Source organism: Geotrypetes seraphini, chromosome 10 (genome assembly GCF_902459505.1).
Source record: "Geotrypetes seraphini chromosome 10, aGeoSer1.1, whole genome shotgun sequence".
NCBI lineage: Eukaryota > Metazoa > Chordata > Amphibia > Gymnophiona > Dermophiidae > Geotrypetes > Geotrypetes seraphini.
Genome location: NC_047093.1, coordinates 56,667,512 through 56,688,511, shown reverse-complemented (window position 1 = coordinate 56,688,511; position 21,000 = coordinate 56,667,512). Strand labels below are relative to the sequence as shown.

The 21,000-nt window shown below is 43.0% G+C and overlaps 1 protein-coding gene across 1 annotated transcript in view; it reads left to right on the top strand.

Annotated features, from left to right (window-relative positions):
• Positions 1-21,000, top strand: part of LOC117368381 (histo-blood group ABO system transferase 1-like) — a 72,499-nt gene that overhangs the window by 35,625 nt on the left and 15,874 nt on the right. Inside the window, exons 3-5 of the mRNA XM_033961980.1 lie at positions 5,616-5,675; positions 6,817-6,852; positions 11,142-11,276. Coding sequence (XP_033817871.1) covers positions 6,818-6,852; positions 11,142-11,276 — 170 coding nt within the window. The 5' untranslated portion in view covers positions 5,616-5,675; position 6,817. The remainder of the gene's footprint in view (positions 1-5,615; positions 5,676-6,816; positions 6,853-11,141; positions 11,277-21,000) is intronic.

The following is a 21,000-nucleotide window of genomic DNA, read 5'->3' as shown; positions in this document are numbered from 1 at the left end:
CACCCCCCACCCCCACCGCAATTGGTTTTTGTAAATATACTAAAACAATTCTCGCAGCTTTCCCCAGCCAAACAAAATTAGTGAGAATACTATTTAACTTCTTGTAAAAGGACCCCTGAAAAAACACTGGCAACATACCCATTTGGTAGCAAACCACAGACAAAATCATCATCTTAACCATTTGTACTCTCCCCCATCAAGACAGATGTAAAAGGTTCCATTGCTCACACATTTCTGTGACCTTTAGCAATAAAAATTTTTCATTTATTTTCATTGTCTCTTCCAGCGTTTTATGAATCCAAATACCTAAATATTTTATATCCTCTTTCTTCCAAAGGAAGGGGAATGAATCAAATAATCCTTTTGGACAATGTACATTTAGCGGAAGAACCTCCGATTTACTCCAATTTATTTTATACCCTGAAAATTTCTCAAATCTATCAATCAAATCCAGTAAATGTGGAATGGTAGTTTCAGGATTCCTCAAATGAAGCAAAATATCATCTGCATACGCAGAGAATTTATATTCCCAACCTGCATAAGGAATACCCTGAATCTCTTTTGCCTGTTGAATAGCTAATAGCAAGGGTTCCAAAACAATATCAAACAGTAAAGGAGATAATGGACACCCTTGTCTAACTCCCATGTCCAGAAAGAAACGTTCAGAAAAAGTATTAGCTACTATAATAAAACTCTATGAGTGCATGCGCACTCTTACCTACGTGATCCGTGATCCCTGATCCGTGATCTGTAGGTCCATGGCTGGCAGGAGTGCGCATGTGTGCTTACAACTACCCCACACTTGCGGACCTCCAGATATTTCCTCCACATATTTATTGTTAAAAAAGATACATTGGAGCCGGAGGGAAGCGCGGACCTCCAGATATATACATCAGAGCCGGAGGGAAGGGGGGGAGGCAAAAAGCTCAGCAGCAGAGATGCCATCATTACATTACATTACATTAGTGATTTCTATTCCGCTTGTGCCTTGCGGTTCTAAGCGGATTACAAATTAGAAGATATCTGGACATTACCGAGAGAATTATATAACAGTGATTCTTGTACATTACATAATATAGTTGAGAAGTTACATATAAAGATTCAAGTAGTTATAGGATACAGTGGAGAAAAACAATATGTTCGGGCAATAGAAGAAGATTACCTAGCATTGATTTTTTTTTTTTTGGAAGGTGAGGTTTGAGGGAATGACTGATGTGCTATTCGCAGGGGAGAAAGCATATACGAGTGGGAGGAGATTAGTGAGTGAGGACGTGTGTTTTGAATAGGACTGTTTTGATTTCTTTTCGAAACACTTTGATGTCTGTTGTTTTGATCATCAGTTTGGTGATGGTGGGGTCAATTTTCGCTGCCTGTGTTGCCAGAAGGCTGTTGTAAAGTTTCTTACGTCTGGTACCATTATGAGGGGGAAAGGTGAATAGGTTCTGAGTTCTCCTTGGTTAGGGTGAGCGGTAGCGGTGAAGGCGGTTGCTTAGGTAGCTGGGGGCAGTGCCATGAGTTACTTTAAATAGTAGACAATAGAATTTGAATTGAGTTCTTGCTTTTATTGGAAGCCAGTGAGAGTCAACATCACCTCTTTATTTACAGCTCTGAGCCAGTGAAGACTCTCCCCAAAGCCCTGGTGGAGAGTCGGGCGCTGCCCCCGCACAGGACTGGCGAGCTGAAGGTGTTCCGGGCGGCGGGCGGCGGGGGCTAGAACCTGCGCAAGCAAAAATCCCTCTCCAACTTCTCCTTCCTCAACAACCCTGAAAAGATGCCCCGCCGCACCTCTGTGGTCCTTGACCCGGCCCCGCTCTCGCGCTCCCTTTCGCACTCTATTAAATTTATATCAGGCTTAACTGACTAAAGGTTGTATTACAGGTACTATGGCAGAATCTTTAACTATAGTTTTGCCAAAGCCAAATAAAGATCCTACGTTGGTTTCAAATTACAGGCCTATTTCTGTGATTAATGTAGATGGAAAACTTCTGGCTAAGTTTTTGGCTTTATGCTTGGCCAAAGCTCTCCCTTATAATATTGGTATGCACCAAACGTTGTTCGTTGCTCAATGACATTCTTCAAACAGCACCAGACTGGCTTTCCACATGTTAAATTTAACAAAAGCCATGGAAGATCAGGCCTTCTCTGTATCCTTGGATGCAGAGAAGGCCTATGATCATGTGGAGTGGACCTTCATGTATTATTGAGTATTTTGTGAATGCTACCTGTTTTCCCCTTATTTTTCTAGCCATTTCTTTGGAGAGCAATATACAGTATTTCCTTTTCCTCTTACTTTTATTTACTTTCCTTACCTAAAAATCTGTTGTTCTTTTTTAAAGCCCTTTTCAGTTTAGTTCACAGTTTTCGACTTCCCTTATCTCCCAATTTGCAAGTTCCTCTTCAGGTACTCCTCCATTTTGCTGAAATCAGCATGCTTGCAGCCTAGGACTTTGAATTAAGTGTGATTGGATTGGATTCTGCCTTAGCTTGTATATCAAACCACACCATGCAATGATCACTGCTGCCCAAGAAGGCACCCATCCAGACATTAGACACATTTTCACCATCCATGAGTACTAGATTCAGCACTGATGCCTCCCTAATGAGTTCTGCCACTATTGTCCTAAGCAAAGTCCTTGGTAAGGCATCTGCACTCTCATTCTCTCTAAATTTGCAGATTGGATATTCCAATGCACTTCCGGGACCTAAGGCTTTCCTCTTCCAGAAACAGTGTCTTTCACTGCATCGGCCCTAGGGAGTGGAACAGCCTTCCAGGATACATTCGCTAACAGCAAAATTTACAGAACTTTAGGAAAATGCTGAAAAGACACCTGTTCTGTAAGATGAAATATAGGGTCTGAGTTAGGCTGAGGGGGAAGGAGTGATGCCTTGTGCGCTGAGTGCTGGTCATAGAGGTGTTTGACGATCCGGTCTCTTTTATCTGGCATAATGATGTCTGTCATTGAGGCATCTTGTATGCCTTATGTAATTTTATATTCTGATGTATGTTAGGGTTTCGCCAGTTTTTGCCTTAAATGATATTCGTTGTTGATGCGACGTGTATGTCAGATGTAATTTGATTTTATATGTAAGTATGGAATTTGTTATAGTGTGTAAAAATCTCCTCCCAGGCTGACTCTATTGGTTAATGTTATTGATAAATTATCTCTTGGATAATGGTTATTTTTCTGTGAGTATGGGACACATAGCTCTTACCCCTTTATTGAAAGGCACTGACTTGAATCCAACAGAACCGTCAAATTACTGATATTCCATTATTAACAAAGATGATTGAGAGTATTATTTCCAAAGAACTATCCAACTAATTAGATAAATTCTCCATTCTTTTACCATCTCAACATGGTTTTTGTCCCAATTTCAGAACTGAAACTCTACTAGTTTCTCTGATTTCTAGATTCAAACAATTTTTATTGAGGCATACAATATCAAAAATCAATATAAGAGTATCACATTATGTATAATACAATAACAATGCATCAAATAATATAAAATAAGAAGCATAAATACCCTCCACCTCCCCACCCAAAACCCTCCCTCCCCCCCAATGGTATTCTCTAATTCACCTCACTAGGACACATCAATACACTCTAGGAAACCCATCTTAAGACTGCACTATGGCCCTTAGCATGTAAGGTTTGTAAGTAAGGTTCCCATATATTCATAAACATCAACTTTCGCTTCGCAGGCCTTCCAGCATCTCAAAGTTTACTATCTCAGAATTGTTATGCCATTTTACTACAATTTGACCTTTTTGCTGCTTTTGATGTGGTTAGCCATGATATCTTAACATAAGAACATAAGAACATAAGCAGTGCCTCTGCCGGGTCAGACCACAGGTCCATCCTGCCCAGCAGTCCGCTCCCGCGGTGGCCAAAAACAGGTCAAGGCCTGTCTGAATCATCAGAAGGGGCTCCCCTGCTACCTTGGTTTCCCATTTAAGTTCTGCCCTCCTATCGAAGTCATAGCCCTCCGGTCTTGCACATGCACGACCAGGTTGGTTTACTCAGTACCCCACGATCCCTCTATCCCTCAGGAATCCATCCAATCCCTGCTTGAATCCCTGTACCGTACTCTGCCTGATCACTTCCTCCGGTAGCACATTCCAAGTGTCCACTACCCTTTGGGTGAAAAAGAACTTCCTTGCATTTGTTTTGAACCTCTCTCCCTTCAGTTTCTCAGAATGCCCCCTCGTATTTGCAGTCCCCTTCAGTCTGAAGAATCTGTCCCTATCCACCCTCTCTATCATCTTGATTCAATTACTCTAAATATAGGATTAGAAGAAAAAGTTCTAAGCTGGTTTAAAGGATTTCTAACATTACGCTCTTATGTGGTAAACTTTGAAGGAAAGACATCTGCTGCATGGTGTCCAGCAGATGCAGTCCAGCAGACGCAGTCATCACAAGACCTAACTGCACTTCAGTACGGTTGCCGACTCTCCTCCGGAAGAAGTATAGCACTGATGTACAGGTTCCATTGTAGAGTAGGGCGGGAGGTTCTGGAACTGGCTGGCTGTGCACCTGGGATGATCCGCTTCCCCCCTTCCTGGTACGCCACTGCCTCCAGCAGTGATGGCAGCAGCACTATTGGAGGGAGGTTTGTTGGTCGGGGGCCCGGGGTGACGATGCTGCTGCTGGTGAATCCAGCGAGGGTAAGCCGAAACGGCCCTAAAGCACTGCACTGGTGGGCCCCCCTGACCATTTCAGGCCCTTGGCTCGTGCCTACTGGGCCTATCCTTTATTCCAGCCCTGACAATATGGTCTATTTTACCCTGCTCTTATGCGAGTGAGTTTTCGAACTAGAACAACAAATTTCACAAATCCCACAGTGTTACAAGACTTTTTACACAACCACTTTGGCAATATGACTGTGAACTGATTATCGATTGGCTAATTGTTTTGGGCTTATTTTTGCCTAATGACTGTTAAGATATGTGTTTATCAAATACGGGCTTCTTATGAGTATTTATAATACGCACATTTTAAAGGGTTTTTTCTTATGGCTGTCTTCTACAGTTTGTGTCCCAAAAAATGGCAAAGATGGATCAGGATGAATCATGTATATTTTATGCCACATTTATATTGTATGCTATGAGTGCGGGTGCTCTGTTTCTCAGTGGAAGAGGGGAAGACATCTTAAAGTTGAGTTTAGCAAGTAAAATATTGCTAGTTAGAAATACTGTTGGATTGTTGGTTTAATTGTGAATTGGTATAAATGAGACTATTGGGCAAATTGGATAAACTGTGCAGGTCTTTATCTGGGAAGGAGAAGTGGCCTAGTGGTTAGAGCTAGAGCCTCAGCACCCTGTGGCTGTGGATTCAAGCCCAGCACTACTCCCTTTGACACTGGGCAAGTCATTCAATCCTTCATTGCCCCAGGTACATTAGGTAGGCTGTGAGCCCTCCAGGACACATAGGGAAAATGCTTGAGTACCTGAACGTAAGAAACTGCTTAGACAATCTCTATTGATAGGCAGTATATAAATAAATAATAATAATAATCATTTACTAAGGTATTATGAATTGATTATTGTGGTTTTGCTGAGGATTTGCAGTCATTTCTACATAACCTGATTATCAACATGTATTTTTTGTCCACAGTCACCAGGTTAGGAAAGATGGCAATTACCTGGATCACCTACTGGAGATAAGACTCCCAAGGTAGAAGATATCTAACTAATCATGAGACATTCTGGAGTCAGTCTGTGAATTACTATTTTCTTGTTTCTGATCAATAGTTTATCGGTTGTATCTCTAGACATAAATATTTAAATGAGCAAAATGGAGGCTAGTTAGATATAGAGGGAGGTCTCCAAGAAAATCTAGTGTGTCCTCAAAGGGCATAGTTAAAAAGTATATGATATTTGACAATTAAGTTCATTAACTTGCCACGTGCGCTTACATTGGCAGCACGCCAGTGACTCACAGCTATGTGTGTGTCGATGTGTGGTGGTGTCTTGCTGGGTGGCATTCATTATTGTTGCTGCATGTTTTTGTGTGCCGTCACAAAATGGTGGAGCTTCAATTAGAGCAATGAACAAACGTTAAATTTCCTGTTAAACTTGACAAGAGTGGAAGTGAAATCAGGGACATGTTAGTTCAACTTTATGGGGATAATGCCATGAAGAAAATGTCAGTGTACAAATGGATTAAACGTTTTTCTGAGGGGGGAGAAAGGATCATTGATAAAGAGGTCATCAGGGCAGCCAGTAACGAGCAGAACCGACGAAGACATAGCAGACATTTGTCCAATTGTGCGCCAAAATCGTTGGCTGACTGTGAGAAGCATAGCAGATCAAGTAAACATTGGTAGAGAAACAGTTAGGAAAATCTTAACTGAAATTCTTGGCATGAGAAAGCTGTGTGCAAAAATGGTCCTTCATGGCTCTTGCATCAAGACAATGCACCACTGTCAGAGACAGGATGCTGGGTTTAATGGATCTTGGTCCGATTCAGCATAACTAAACTTATGTATGTTCTTAGGTTTTATTCAAGCAGCCCTCTCCCAATTTCCCTCCTTAACTTATCAGGTCTGGTGATGGATGGAACCTATACTCAAATCTTTAGGTTCTTTTGTCAGTCAGTCATTATTATTATTATTTAATGTTATTTTGTAAACTGCTTACTGGTAATATAATATATAAGATTTAAAATAATTTATAGAATTAGTTTGGCAATTGTACAGTGGTCTAAATCAGGCTACAGATGTATCATGTGCATTCTTTCACATTGAAACAACATATTTTCTCAACCAGCTGCTTTTCAGAAATTATTTCCATCTAATTGCCTTTCTCCTTTTCAGAATGAATTATTCCCAGCCACAGACCATGAACCCACTGTAAGTAACATAAAGCTTTGGGCTCCTTTCACGAAGGTGCGCTAGTGTTTTTAGTGCACGCTGCATTGTTGCTAACCCCACGCTACGCGCCAAAAACTAACACCAGCATTAGCGTCTAGTGCACGCTAAGTGCACGCTAAAACCGCTAGCACAGCTTAGTACAAGGAGCCCTTTATTTCTATCTCGCAAACACCTTACACTTCTATGCAGTTCACATAAGAGAAAACTGTGCATTTACAGAGAAGTACATTCAGTATTTAAATAATACAGGTTAACATTCGATCAATCATTCCCCCAAAACTGTCTATACAAAAAGGTTTTCAAGTTTCCTATAATGTTGAGAAGCCTAGGAAACAAGTATCAGGGGGGGCAAGCTTTCCTTCCAACTTTGAGCCTGATAAGATAACATTTTTTCCATATATTTCATTTTCAAACAGTCAACCCTTTATTGTAGGAAATACAAAAAAAAAGTGGGATTTTGGGAAGAACGTGTTAAAACATTAAAAGAAAATTGTTCAGTCAAATAGCTAGATAATAAACTATTAGGTGCTTTATAATAAAAACAACCGAATTTAAAAATTGTCTTGGCTTTTATAGAAGCCAGTGCAATTTTAAAAGATAAGATGTGACATGATCAGTTTTGTTTTGGGTTTTTTTTTTTGTTTAAAAATTAATCGAAAAAAACCCAAATAAACATTCCCCCAAGCCCGACTCAAACCCATGCTCACCAAGCACACACATAACAACAGGCGCACCCCCCTGTCTCGGCACTGCCTTGTGGCGGGGACTTTCCTTGTATTTCTTGTTCATGGATCCTTCTCGAATCCCTAATGTCTCAGGTTTAGTTTGCATTTACCAGCTGTTTATGTATCCCTTGTGTTATCTGCTTGTAGATTATGGCACTGTTGCCGCCTGAGTGTGTGTGCTGCTTCACTGTTAATAAACATATGTTTAAAAAAAATAAAAAAACACAAAAAACTCAAAAAGCATCTTGAAAACCACAAAAAAAAAAAAAAAAAAATTAATCGAACTGCTGCATTCTGGATTAACTGCAATGTTTAAAAGTACTTTTGAACCATTAAAATAAACAATATTACAGTAGTCTAATATAGGAAAAACCAAAGATTGAACTAACGATTGAAAAGCATAATCATGGAGCCAAGCCCTTAATGAGTGCCACTTCTACAGTATATAAAAAATCTTCTTGACTAAAACATGAACCTGTGTTTTCTTAGTCTAATTTCTGTCTACATGGACTCCTAGTATTTCTATAGTAGAAAGAATAGGATAATGTAGACCTAATAATAATACATTTTCCTCTTTATGTTTAGTTGGAGTAGCAAAAAAAGACTTGTTTTTTTCTTATTTAGCTTCAAAAATTCTTTCATCCGTTCTACAACTGCCAAAATCACATTGGTGATTTCTGCACACTGTCTAGATCAGGGGTGCCAAACTCAATCACATTAAGGGGCTGAAATCCGAAACACATGCTAAGTTGTGGGCCAGACCCCACCCAATCTCCGCCCCAGACCCCACCCCCATAATAATACTAATTATAATCCATTTTTTTCCATTAATTTTTCATATATACACAAACCATATAATCTTATTAACACATAATGGTAATGGTTAACCACAAAATTAAACTACTTTTACTAAGGTGCACTAGCGTTTTTAGCGCACGCTAACCCTGCGCTAAGCGCCAAAAACTAACGCAGCTCAATGCTGGCATTAGCACCTAGCGCGTGCAGCAATTTAAAACACCCTAAGATTCAAAATTCTACATGCAGTACAACCCCCAGAGAAAAAGAAACAAATGTATTTCTTCCTGAACAGTGCAAAAGATAGACAGCAGATTAAAATGCTCAAAATGGACACAATTCAAACACTAACTTGAAAATCAAATCATTCCCCCAATCTTTGTTGTCTCCCTCCCTCCATGCTGTGTCTCCCTCTGGCGGGTGTCTAACCTTCTGGCCAGCTCCAACCTGTCCGTTTTATGCAGCCCGCAGCCCCCCAGTGTTACATTGTGGTACCGTTAACACAGGTTATTTTATTGGTATCTGGAAGTTTCATCCCCCACTTTTCTCCCCCAACATTCATTGCTGTACTAAATTGCACTATCACTGACCCATTACTAACCCAGCATTGATCTCTCATTTTGCAAATGTTTGTTCATCTGAACATGCCATTTTGACCCATTCATAATAAGGCCACAATGACATTTTATTTTTTTATCAAAAAGTAAAAACTATATAGTAAACACAAACCAAGTAAAACAACACACAAATTAAAATGAGCCAGCACTAAAAAAAATCATAAGTCAAAAATATATAGTAAAAATTAAAATAAAAATCAAAGAAAACACCAGAAAGCATGTCACAACAAACTAAACATGACGCTAAAGGATAATTCCCTTGGCTCTTTCCTCCCTATCCACAGTGTGAGCAAGAGCTTACTCGATTCACATAAATGAACTGCTGCTAGATGCCATTGATATTGATCTCCTGGAACTCCTGGAGGACAACAAGTTCATCAATGGTTTGAGGCATCCTTGGCATGCTCCCAAGTCATCTTGCTGATCGAATCATTCTCTTGAATGAATCTTCTCTTGGTAGAAGCACTCCAACATTGGCATGGGCACCTGAAACAACTTTTGTATCTTCTGTGGTGTCTCCTGTGTTGTCTTTACCCTGGTGGTTACTTCATTGATGAGTCGAGCTGCTTCGGGTCTTGCTGCCTATGTTACATGGATGTGGGGATTGACGACATTCACAACGTTGCCATCGATTCCTCTGATCCAAACACGCCCCAATAGCATATTCAAATGAAGATTCACTTTCAAATGGGAGGTTAATGCTGGGTCAAGTGCATAAACCTCCCATTTGAAAGTGAATCTTCATTCGATTATACCAGTGTAGTCTGTGAACAAAGATTTATGATTTTTTTTAGTGTTGGCTCATTTTGATTTGTGCGCTTCTCTTGTTGTTTTGACTTTTTACTTGATTGTTTTTTGTTAACTATGTATTTTTTTACTTTTACAGGTTTTTTTTTACTTGATTTTAGACTTTTTGATTGAAAATAAAATTTCATTGTGGCTTTATTATGAATGGGTCAAATTTGCTGCAATATAGCAAAAGATTTGAAATGCATACAATGAAAAAAAGCTGTGTAGTCATAAAAATTTACTTGAGTGGCATATTCAAATGAGCAAGGACAACAAAAGTGGTAATGATAATGCTTAATGATTATGATATTGTAGTTTAGTACTGCAGTGAATGTTGGGGGGGGGGGGTGAAAGATCCCGGGAGCGAAATGGGGGGGGGGGTGAAAATTCCAGGGCAAGTCATGAAATCTTTCGCAGTTATGAGAAATTTAAGACAAGTACGAAAATTCTTCGAAAGACCACAATTCCAGCTCATAGTTCAAACCTTTATACTAGGCCTACTGAATTACTGCAATATCCTTTACCTCCCCTACCCTGCAACAATGACTAAACAACTACAAACAATCCAAAATATAGTTCTGAGACTCATCTATTCACTGAAGAAACATGACCATATTACAGAGGCATACATCGACTTACACTGGCTACCAATTCAAGAAAGAATACTATTTAAATTCTACTGCATGCTATTTAAATCTTTAAACGGAGACAGCCCAATCTACCTAAACAACCACCTCTACCAAACAACGTCACCCAGACATAGAAAAACACACACCCTCCAATCAAAGAAGTCAAACGGAAAAAATTGTATGACGGCCTTCTAGCAACACAAGCAGCAAAACTAGATAACCAAATCTCCAACCTACTGATAGCCACCCCCGAATACAAGATATTCAGAAAAGAAATAAAAATGATACTCTTCAAGAAATCACTGAAACACTCTTAACATCTCAATTACCTTCCATCCTCCCGTCTTCACCCCGCCCCACAGATACTACCTGTTCTTCTCCTCAACTTCTCTTGAATTCACCAATGATCTTCTATTGTAACCCACCATTTATAACTCTTTTATAATCCGCCTTCAACCGCAAGGTAATGGCGGAATAGAAATCTCTAATGTAATGTAATGTTATTTTAGCACAAGAGGATCTCACTGCATAAAATAACCCATCTTAAAGGTAGGCCATGTTGATAACTCCCCTCACGAATCACTTTAAAATAATTTTGTTATTCTCTACAGTGTAATTTTATATATACTATAAAGGGATCATTGCTGTTGTTTAATAATAAGTAATTGCTGTACTACAATGAGGCTGAAGATTAAATATCTCTGTGCCTCCAGGAGAACAGATGTTCTTGTCATGACACCATGGTTTGCGCCAATAGTTTGGGATGGAACATTCAACATTAATCTCTTGAACCAGCAATTCAAGCTAAGAGATGTCAAAATTGGACTGACAGTATTTGCCATTAAAAAGTAAGTCCTCCAGAAAATCAAAATATATACCAGCACTGTTAGTTCTGTGTGGCATGGACGGAACAATGGGAGTCAGCAACACAAGAGAAAGTTGAAGAGACCAGAGTAAGAGGATCCAAAGGGAACAAAAAAGATGGATCCTTTACCAACAGGTTCTGCCTTTTCTGTTCCATCTTTGGCACATTGCACTCCATTGTATTCTTATGTTTGCAGTTCTTTGTGGCAGTCTAAGGGCAAATTTTGCAATGAGGGTCATGTGGCATGCAGTGATAGCTCTGGCCTCATCTGAAAATCTGAGGTTTCAGAGTCCCTTTGTCATTCTCAGTTGTAAACAGAAAATAAGTAGCTGTAGATGTGAAAATTAATTATAGAAAAGCATCTAGATTGTGAATGTGTATTGTCGATAATACTATACTCCTGGCCAAGGTATCAGAAGTATCACAGAAATAAATGCAGTCAAAGTTACTGTAGTTCTTAATTTATCTAAACAAGTGCAAACCTTTGCTGTCTATTCTGTACAGCAACTGGATGAGAACCCCTGAATCTAGGGTTCAAATCTAGCTGATATACCTTGTGACTGTGGACAACTCATTCACTCATCTTCCATTGCTGCAGGTACAAACTGGGCCAATGCTATAAAGTAAATAATGCTAAACCTGCACAAAGCCTGAGCCCTAGCACACAATTTTGTGGGCAAAAAAGCATATTTCAAACAGTTGTAATAAGGCTAGTTTACTGTGTTGTGAGAGAGGAAGGGAATGGAGACTTGTATACCGCTTTTTTGTGGCTTTAGCATTTCAAAGCTGACATTTAAAGCACTGGGCACTGGAGGATTAAGGGCCAGATTCTCAAAACTTTAACGCGGTCACTAAACTGGTTTCCAGACAATTTAGCCTTCATGCATTTTAGCAGCAGATTATCCAAAACAGCTTATCCAGGCTTTCTAGCAGTCTCCAACACTACCGTGCAAAAGGGCTCTTTAATATTGAAATGAGTACTATGGTGGATTCTTAAAAATTGCCAAGCCATTCTCCAAGAGCGGCGTCGGCTTATGGTGACAAAAATCAGTGACTGGTCCAGGGGTGCTGGTACAGTGATGGCACTGTTTTAAAAAAAACCCACAGCAGTGGTAGAGATGCCCACTCTCTCCTGCAACCAAGTAACCCCCCCATTCTCTCCCGCTACCAAGCAACACCCCCCCCCGTGCTTCCGATAACGGCACCCTCTTCCCCTTACCTTGATTTAGATGGCTGACCAGAGGGATGCCTACTCCCTCCGGTCAACAGGCCCGCCTTTTTAAAATGGGCCTTCCCCTCCCTGGTGCATCCTGGGATGCACTGAAGAGGGGCCTGAGGCTCTGATTGGCCGAGGCTGTCTGGGCCAATCACAATCTTTGGTCCCTCCCCAAATGCATTGATGAGGAGCCTAAGGCTCTGATTGGCCTAGACCAGGGGTGTCAAAGTCCCTCCTCAAGGTCCGCAATCCGGTCAGGTTTTCAGCATTTCCCCAATGAATATTGTGAAAAATTTAGCTCTCCTCCTAGCTTCATCACAGGATTAACTAGGAAGAGCAGTAAGCCCCTATGCAGGAGAGCTGACAAGGTTGGCTCTGCTGAGTATGATAGCGCTGACCTCCCTTGCACTGATGGCGCCAACAGCACCGAGATTGATGAGACAGACATTGACTGCCAGGGAGAGTTCAGGCCAGCTGCAGGTCACTCTTCCAAACCTGCCGTTAGATCACATAAGACCTCAGGAGGCAGGAAACTACATCTCCCAGAAGGACAGAGAACTAGCAGGAAGCTGTCATGTGAGCAGACACAGCTGCAGAGGGAGCTTTCTCCCTTCCCCCTCTTCAGAGCAGGGAGGGGTGGCTTGGAGCCTGTTAAAATGAGGCAGCTGAGACCCAGAGGGGGGGGAGGAGCAGAAAGGCTGGGAACGTGAGCCTGAGAGGCAGCACAACACAGCTCCCCAGCTGAATGCTGAAGAGCTGGGACGAGACTGTGAGATGGTGGACATGTCAGAGCTGTCTGAACCCACCAGTGAGAAACAGTTGGAAATCTGGGAACCCATGGATATTGGTATGCCAAGTATTCCTAATGAGAGATTGGAAGCTATGGACACAAGCTGGAAGTGTTATGATATTTTTGGTTCTTACCTGTTTTGTGAAAGCTTTGGGACTGAATTTATTTTGTGAGCAGAATTGTCTAACTTTCAAGAGCTAGGCTCTGAAGAATTCTTTCACACTGTGTGTTGCCTTAAACTGCTTGAACATTTGCAAACTACGGAGCCTTTTGCTCTCCTCTCTCCACACAGATGGAGGCTAATTATCTGGTGATAAGCTACTGCAGGGAACATCAGCCATGGAGGAGCTCTGTTTGGTATAAGTTCCCTAGCTGCAGTCAATCTGTATCAGAGTTCCAACTTTAGCAGTTTACTTTTGGATTTTGAAGAGTTTTATTTTCATGCAACAAGAACCTTGTGTATTTTTCTCTACTGCTCCTTCATATGAAGAGTATTGCTGAACTTGTCTTTACCCTTTTAAAGCTGGTGAAGAGGACTGAATTGCAGAGACTGAAGTCCAGCCACAATTCTGGTTTTGTGTTTTTTTTTTCTCTTTTGATTTTTGAAATAAGAACCATTCTAATGTTTGTGAAGCCAGTGTGGCCAGGTTGGCCCAGCATTGTATGTTTTGGTTTCTGAAAGAATGTGGGAAAGTATTACAGCATACTGATAATATCAGAGCAACCTGACTCAGGGTCAGGAATAAAAGTTTATCCTTATTTTTGACCTTTCTGGATGTGTGTGATTTTCCTTGCCTGCTTTTACTGTGGTCATTTACCTGATGTTTTCACCCTAGGCCGGTGCCTAGGGAGCCTGAAGGATTCCCTAGTTGGAGGGAACGCGCTGGGAGAAGTATTAGTCGCTGTGAGCCAGGCTCGCTGCGCTTGTCAGGAGCCCGGGTTGCGACAATATGCATGAGATCTATTTGCATGCACTGCTTTCATTGTATGCTAATAGATCTCATGCATATTCATTGGGGAAATCCTGAAAACCCAACTGGATTGCGGCCCTCGAGGAGGGACTTTGACACCCTGGCCTAGACGAAACAACCTGGGCCAGAGCCTCAGGCTCCTCCCCAGTGCATCCCAGGATGCACAAGGGAGGGGAAGGCCCATTTTGAAGATGCGGGCCAGCTGGACGGATGGAGTAGGCATCTCTCCAGTCAGCCATCTAAATCAAGGTAAGGGGGAGCAGGAGAAAATGGGCATCACTCCTGCTGCTGGGGGAAAGGGGGCGCTTGGCGGCAGGAGAGAGTGGACATCTCTCCTGTTGCAGGTGTGTGTGTTTGCGGTGGGAGAGAATGGGCATCTCTCCTGCTGCAAGGGGGGATATTGGTTGGCAGCGGGAGAGATTGGACATCTCTCCCCGCTGTTGTTGTGTTCTTGGTTTTGTTCTTTTATTCTGTGCATGTGCCCATCGCTATCACCAGCGATGGGCATATGCAAATTTAGCAAATCTTCGCTAGTCTCTGCCAACCTCATTTGCATGAGTAACTTTTTTGAGAAGACTCGCTCTTTTAATATCACTACCAGAACAGTTGTGATAGCAGCCCGTTGTTTTTTTAACTTGGTTTTTTGAGAACCTATGCTAAGTGACTTGCCCAGAGTCATAAGGAACAGCACTGGGATTTGATCTCCCAACCTCTGGGTGCAGAGGTAGCAACTCTACCAGTGAGCCACCTCAATGGGAATTGAACAGTGATCTGGAAACAGTTTCTATGTTATTTTGATTGTATTTTCACTTATATTGTTTTTATGTGTAATTATGTAAGTTTATTTTGGGAAAAGCAGAACATATGCAAATAGCCCATAACCAATAATTAACTGTTCAGTGCAGATGCAAAGAAGTGTACAGAAGAGTGAAAAGCTGAACACAACACTGGGACCCTAATATCAAATCAGAGGAGAAGTAGAAGACCTGCAATTTTTTTCTGGCTTTGGGACAGAGGTTGATCTGAGGTCAAGTGCTGCACTTCACCTTAGATCACTAATTCCCACTGAAGGCTGAAGATCTACCCGATCCCTGACTCCACAAGTGACTCCCACTGAGCCCCCCCCCAATACCTAAAACAAAAATTTAATGGTGATCTAGTGGACCTGTTCTCTCCACCAACCCTAGATCCCCCCTACCCCCCTACACTCTAAATAAAATCCACAGATGCATTACATGAGTCTATCAAACAAAGGAAATTTAGTCTTATTTGCACATTTGTCAAATATGGCAAAAATTCCCTTATTTGGCAGACTGACCCTGTGTCCTGCATTTTAGGATGCATTGCACAGGCTCAAGTGCAGCCATTTTGCAAGGCTGAGGTGCATAGGCAGGAGTGAGTAGACATCGTTACCCCTTTCCACCTTCAAAGTGCATGAGAGGAGTCTGGGGGAGTTGGGATTCACTAGGCAATGAAGATAACTCACTAATGAAGTCCCTAATTGGCTGAGGTGCCTCAGGCCCTCCTAAGGGAGGAGCCCAAGGTGCCTGAGCCAATCAGGGCCTTAGGCCTTGCCCTGTGCATCACATAATGCACCAGGGCGGGGCCTAATGCCTCAGAATCGTCACGGGAGGCATTTTAGCAGGAGGGATTAAGCACCCCTCCTGCTCTGTTTAAAGTACCGGGGGAGTGAAACGGGGAGGAGGCATCCAGTGGGTGGCAGGAAGGAGTCAGCATCCATCCTGCCATTTGTATTTTGGAGGGTGGGTGGGGGAGTCGGAAGACATTGGAGCAGGAAAGATTGAGCACCCTTCCTGCTCCATTAAAGGTACGGGGAGGGGGGGACCGGGGGGGGAAGGGGCATCCCTTGGGTGGAAGGAGGGAGTCGGCATCCCTCCTGCCATAGGCGGCAATGGCAGCGGGCATCAGTACGTGGGGAGATGCATTGGCACGCGGATTAAAACCACAGGCTGGCAATATGGTTTTTGCAGAATATATAAAAAAGGAAGAATTCCTTTTTTATATATTCTGCAAAAGCACATTGCCAGCCCGTGGTTTTAAAGGGCAGAAGAGGGCAGGAGAGTCGGTAAGGAAGTGAAGCAACTGGTCCTCAGCAATCGCTTCATTTCGGATCAGCCAGCACAATCAGTGTTCCTTCTTGTGTTTAGTGAATTGCGTCCTTTCTACTTTGCATGCCATTTCCCCTCATTTGCATGCGTGAATCGGATCGGGTCGAGGTTGATCGGCCAGGAGGTTAGTGAATCAGGTCGGAGGAAAATCTGGTTGCAAAGTGGTCGGGACACGATCAGTGTCCTTAGTAAATCTAGCCCATTAATCCCCTCATTGCCCCAGGAACACTAGATAGAGCCCACCAGGACAGATAGGGAAATATGATAAAGTATCTGAATATAAACCACTTAGGAAAAAAATGGTATATAAATAAAATTAAATAAAGAAATATCTCATCAAAGGATAGACATCAATGTGAAAAGTCCCCCAAAAATGCCTACTTTATAAGAGCAACTTAGGCCCCTATGTGCTCTTCTACAATGGCCTCCAGTGATGCAGAAAAAGTGGAAATTTACACCTGCTCTGAGTAAATCTTTGCAGTACACATGTATTTTGTAAAACATGCACATATGTCACAACACCATCTATACTAGATTGCTATAAGTGCCAATGTATGGAATCTGTATAAATACACAGAGGGGCAAAATCAAAAAAAGCGTCTAAGTCCCCTTTTGGCCTAAGTCCCTAAACGTTCAACCCAGAAGCAGGGAAAGTGTCCATAACCAAAACAAATGTCCATGTTTTGATTATGGCCTTCCTCTGCCTAAACGCCCAATCTCCACTACGTCTAAAAGTACCCCCACAGCACGTCTACACTTTTTAGCCATAATGAAACAAAAAACGCCTAAGCCAAAAACGTCCAACAGAAGGGCTTTTAGGCAAAGGAGAAGCCAGTCCTTTGCCAAAAAGCTGGATTCTATAACCGGTGTCTGTCAAAAACAATACCGGTTACAGAATCCCCCCCCCCCACAACAGGCAGGAGGGTGTCCAAGCCCTCCTACCATGTCAAACTGCGACCCCCCCCCCCTCCTGACAACATCGGGGCAAGAGGGAGCCCAAGCCCTCTTGCCCCGCCGACTCCCCGACTCCATCGGGGCAAGAGGGAGCCCAAGCACTCTTGCCCCAGCCAACCGCAGCACCCCCGACATATCGGGGCAAGAGGGAGCCCAAGCCCTCTTGCCCCGCCGATCCTGCCCCCCCCCGACTCGTTTGGCCCAGAAGGGAGCCCAAGCCCTCCTGACCCAGCCGATCTTGCCCCCCGACTCGTTTGGGCCAGGAGGGAGCCCAAGCCCTCCTGGCCCAGCCAATCCTCTACCCCCACCCCCCACTACATTACGGGCAGGAGGGATCCCAGGCCCTCCTGCCCTCGACGAACCCCCTTCCCCCCAACGTCCGCCCCCCCAGAACCTCCGATCGGCCCCCCTCCCAGCTGACCCGCGACCCCCCCGGCCGACCCCATGACCCCGCCACCCCCCACCCCCCTTCCCCGTATCTTTAGGTAAGTTGGCCGGACAGACGGGTGCCAAACCCGTCCGTCCGTCCGGCAGTCCTCCGACGAATGGGGCCGGATTGGCCCAGCCTAACCAAAGCCCCGCCTACTGGTGGGGCCTAAGGCGCCTGGGCCAATCAGAATAGGCCCGGGAGCCTTAGGTCCCTCCTGTGGGCGGGGCCTTAGGCACATGGCCAGGGTTGGGCCCGATATGTCGGGAGTGCCGTGGTTGGCTGGGGCAAGAGGGCTTGAGCTCCCTCTTGCCCCGAAGTTGTGTGTGTGTGGGGGGAGAGTGATGCATTGCAGCAGGAGAGATGCCTCATCTCCACAACCGCGATGCCATCTCTCTTCGGGTCACGGCAGTTCGGGTAGAAGAGTGATGGCATCACAGTAGGGGAGATGAGGCATCTCTCCTGCCGCGATGGTTAGGTTGCTGGGCCGCTGAACTGATGGCGCCAACAGCCATCAGCTCAGCGGCCCGTTTTTCGGCACTTAGACCTGGTTTTATTTTGTCTAAGTGAAAAAGGTCTAAGTGCCGACTAAACTGTATTGGTTATACCTGTTGTACGCCTAGGTGTAGGTCGGCCCACTGCCCGCCCTTTCCCCTCCTCTAAACACACCTCTTTTCTCTCTGTGCGTTTAGAGGCAGGGGAAAGGCCTAAGTTGGTTTTAGATACATCTAAAAACCAGCTTTGGTTATGGGTACTTGGACGATCAGGCTTTTTGATCGTCCAAGTAGCCACTTAGGACACTTTTTAGACGGTTTTTTAAAATTATTATTACCCCCATTGTCTTTTCATTGCATGTACTTATAAAATTGCACAACTGAATACACATCTAAGAGCTCTCTTCCATGTATAAAACCTACTTTCCATATGCTTGTTATCCATCTCTCACTAGCTATTGCTTGGATACCATGAGACACACAGCTTTTACATTCAATACTCCATAATGCTAAAACTCACATCAATTAAGAGAAAAACTGAACTGTGTTTGTTTTAAGGCAGTTTTAAACCTTGGATTAAGCCTGTATCACTACTCTTTCGCTATCCTTTTTTGTATTGTAATTTATTTTACTTTTCTTATCAGTTTTTAGTTGTAAGCCAGTTTGGCATGTCCTGCTGGAGGTTGAAAGATAGTAAGTATATCAAGAGCTCAAATAAACTAAATTTTAAAATTATCCCCTAAATGTTCATTTTAACTCTATTTATTTCAGAGCTTTTTTTTTTCAGCAAGCACCTTTTTCCTGCATTTCAAAAATGTCCTATCTACTCCATTACATTTTTCATTCAAAATCTCCCATAAAAGGGCAAAACTTTTCCTTCTAACTCTTCAACAATGTTGCTCACAAATATAGGGGTCCTTTTACTAAGGTGTGCTAACAAATTTAGTGCGCGCTAAATGCTAAGGCACCCATTACATTCTATGGGCACCTTAGCATTTGGCACGCGCTAATCTTTAGCGCGTGCTAAATCGATCAGTGCACGCTAAATCAGTTAGCGCGCCTTAGTATAAGGACTCCATATTGAATAGAAAATGGGCCCCAGCACCAATCCTTGAAGCACTCCACTATTCACCTTTCTTTTTTCTGAGTAAACTCCATTAACCACCACCCTCCGATGACTGTCAGTCAACCAGTTTCTAATCCAGTTCACCACTTTGGGTCCTAACTTCAGCCTGTCAAGTTATTCAAGATCCTCCTATGAGAAACTATGTCCAATGTGTTGGTAAAAGTGCTCTACTACAAAGAAATCAATCATAGTCATTTGGCTTAATTTACTTTTGGTAAAACCAGGTTGTCTAGTATCTTTTAACCCATTGAATTACAGGATCCTACAGCAGTGCTTCCATTACTTTCCCAATCATTGAAGTAAGGCTTACTGGCCTGTAGTTTCCCACTTCTGTGAAGAGGGACTTTGGCCTAGATTCACTAATCTTACCGATCATGTCCCGACCATTTTGCGACCTCGACCCGATTCACTAACCTTCCTCCCGATCCGATTCGCACACTATCCGAGGGGAAATGGCATGCAAAAGTAGGAAGGCAGCGATTCACAAAAAAAAAATCAGAAATACCGACTTGGCTGGCCTATCAAAAAAGAAGCAACTGCTGGGAACCAGTCGCTCACATACTTTCCGACTGTCCTACTCTCTTCCACCTTTCGAGCCCATATAATATATTCATAGTTATTTAACGACCAATATGGAATAGGAAGGAGAAAGATAACGAGAAATCTCCACCACCAACAACCCAAAGCAAGGACAGCCTGGAAGAAACGATAAGGAAAAGCCTTACGAGCCTGTGGTTTTAACCAGCAGTTTTAACCCGAGGGTTAAAAGTATTTTAAGGGAAACATTTTTATTCTTTATTTTACTTTGCGAGGGCAACTGGAGGACAGGTAATAAAAAGGCGTGTTTTTGCAGGCGGGAACCAGGCAGGGCTGTTTGGGTCTCAGAAGGGGCTCACGCAGAGAAAGGGCACAAGAGCAAGTCCTTGGGCGTGTTCTGTCCCAAAGCAACCCCTCCCTTCCTTTGTCGCTTGAGCAGCCTCGGGACTGTGCAGTGAGCAAGCGCATACGAAGACCATCTGCAGTTGCTGTGGGACATGCCTCCGATTGCTTTAAATTGCATAAAGAGGCTTGGTGAATCAGTCGCCCGGGAAGACTCGGCCACGGATTGGCTGCGGATCAGATTGCTAAGGTAAGTTTAGTGAATCTAGGACTATGTCTGCTCTTCTCCAATCCCAAAGAACCTTCTCCAAAGGTTTATTAAACAAATTTTTAAGAGGATCCTGTAAGGATTAGCCCCCCCAATGTAAGGTTTTGCAGGGGTAATGTTGAAGCAAATAACCCCCAATGACATAATGTGGCAGCCTTACACTCCACTTGGTCCCAGATTCGATACCCTCACAGAAGATTCAGTGGAAAGTGAAATTACTGATAATGACAGCTAAGAGTGATTGCATAAAGAATATATATTGTGCAGATATAGGCTTAATATTACAGAAAGGCAATGTTACAGAGTTACCAACTGACTCTGAACAAACCAAACTAATAACATTGGGACTCATACATGAGCCTTTCAAAATACATTCACTTCTCAATAATAAATCATAACATCGTTTAGTTGGGCAAATATTGGCCGCAGCTTTATTTCATATTATTGCAAACA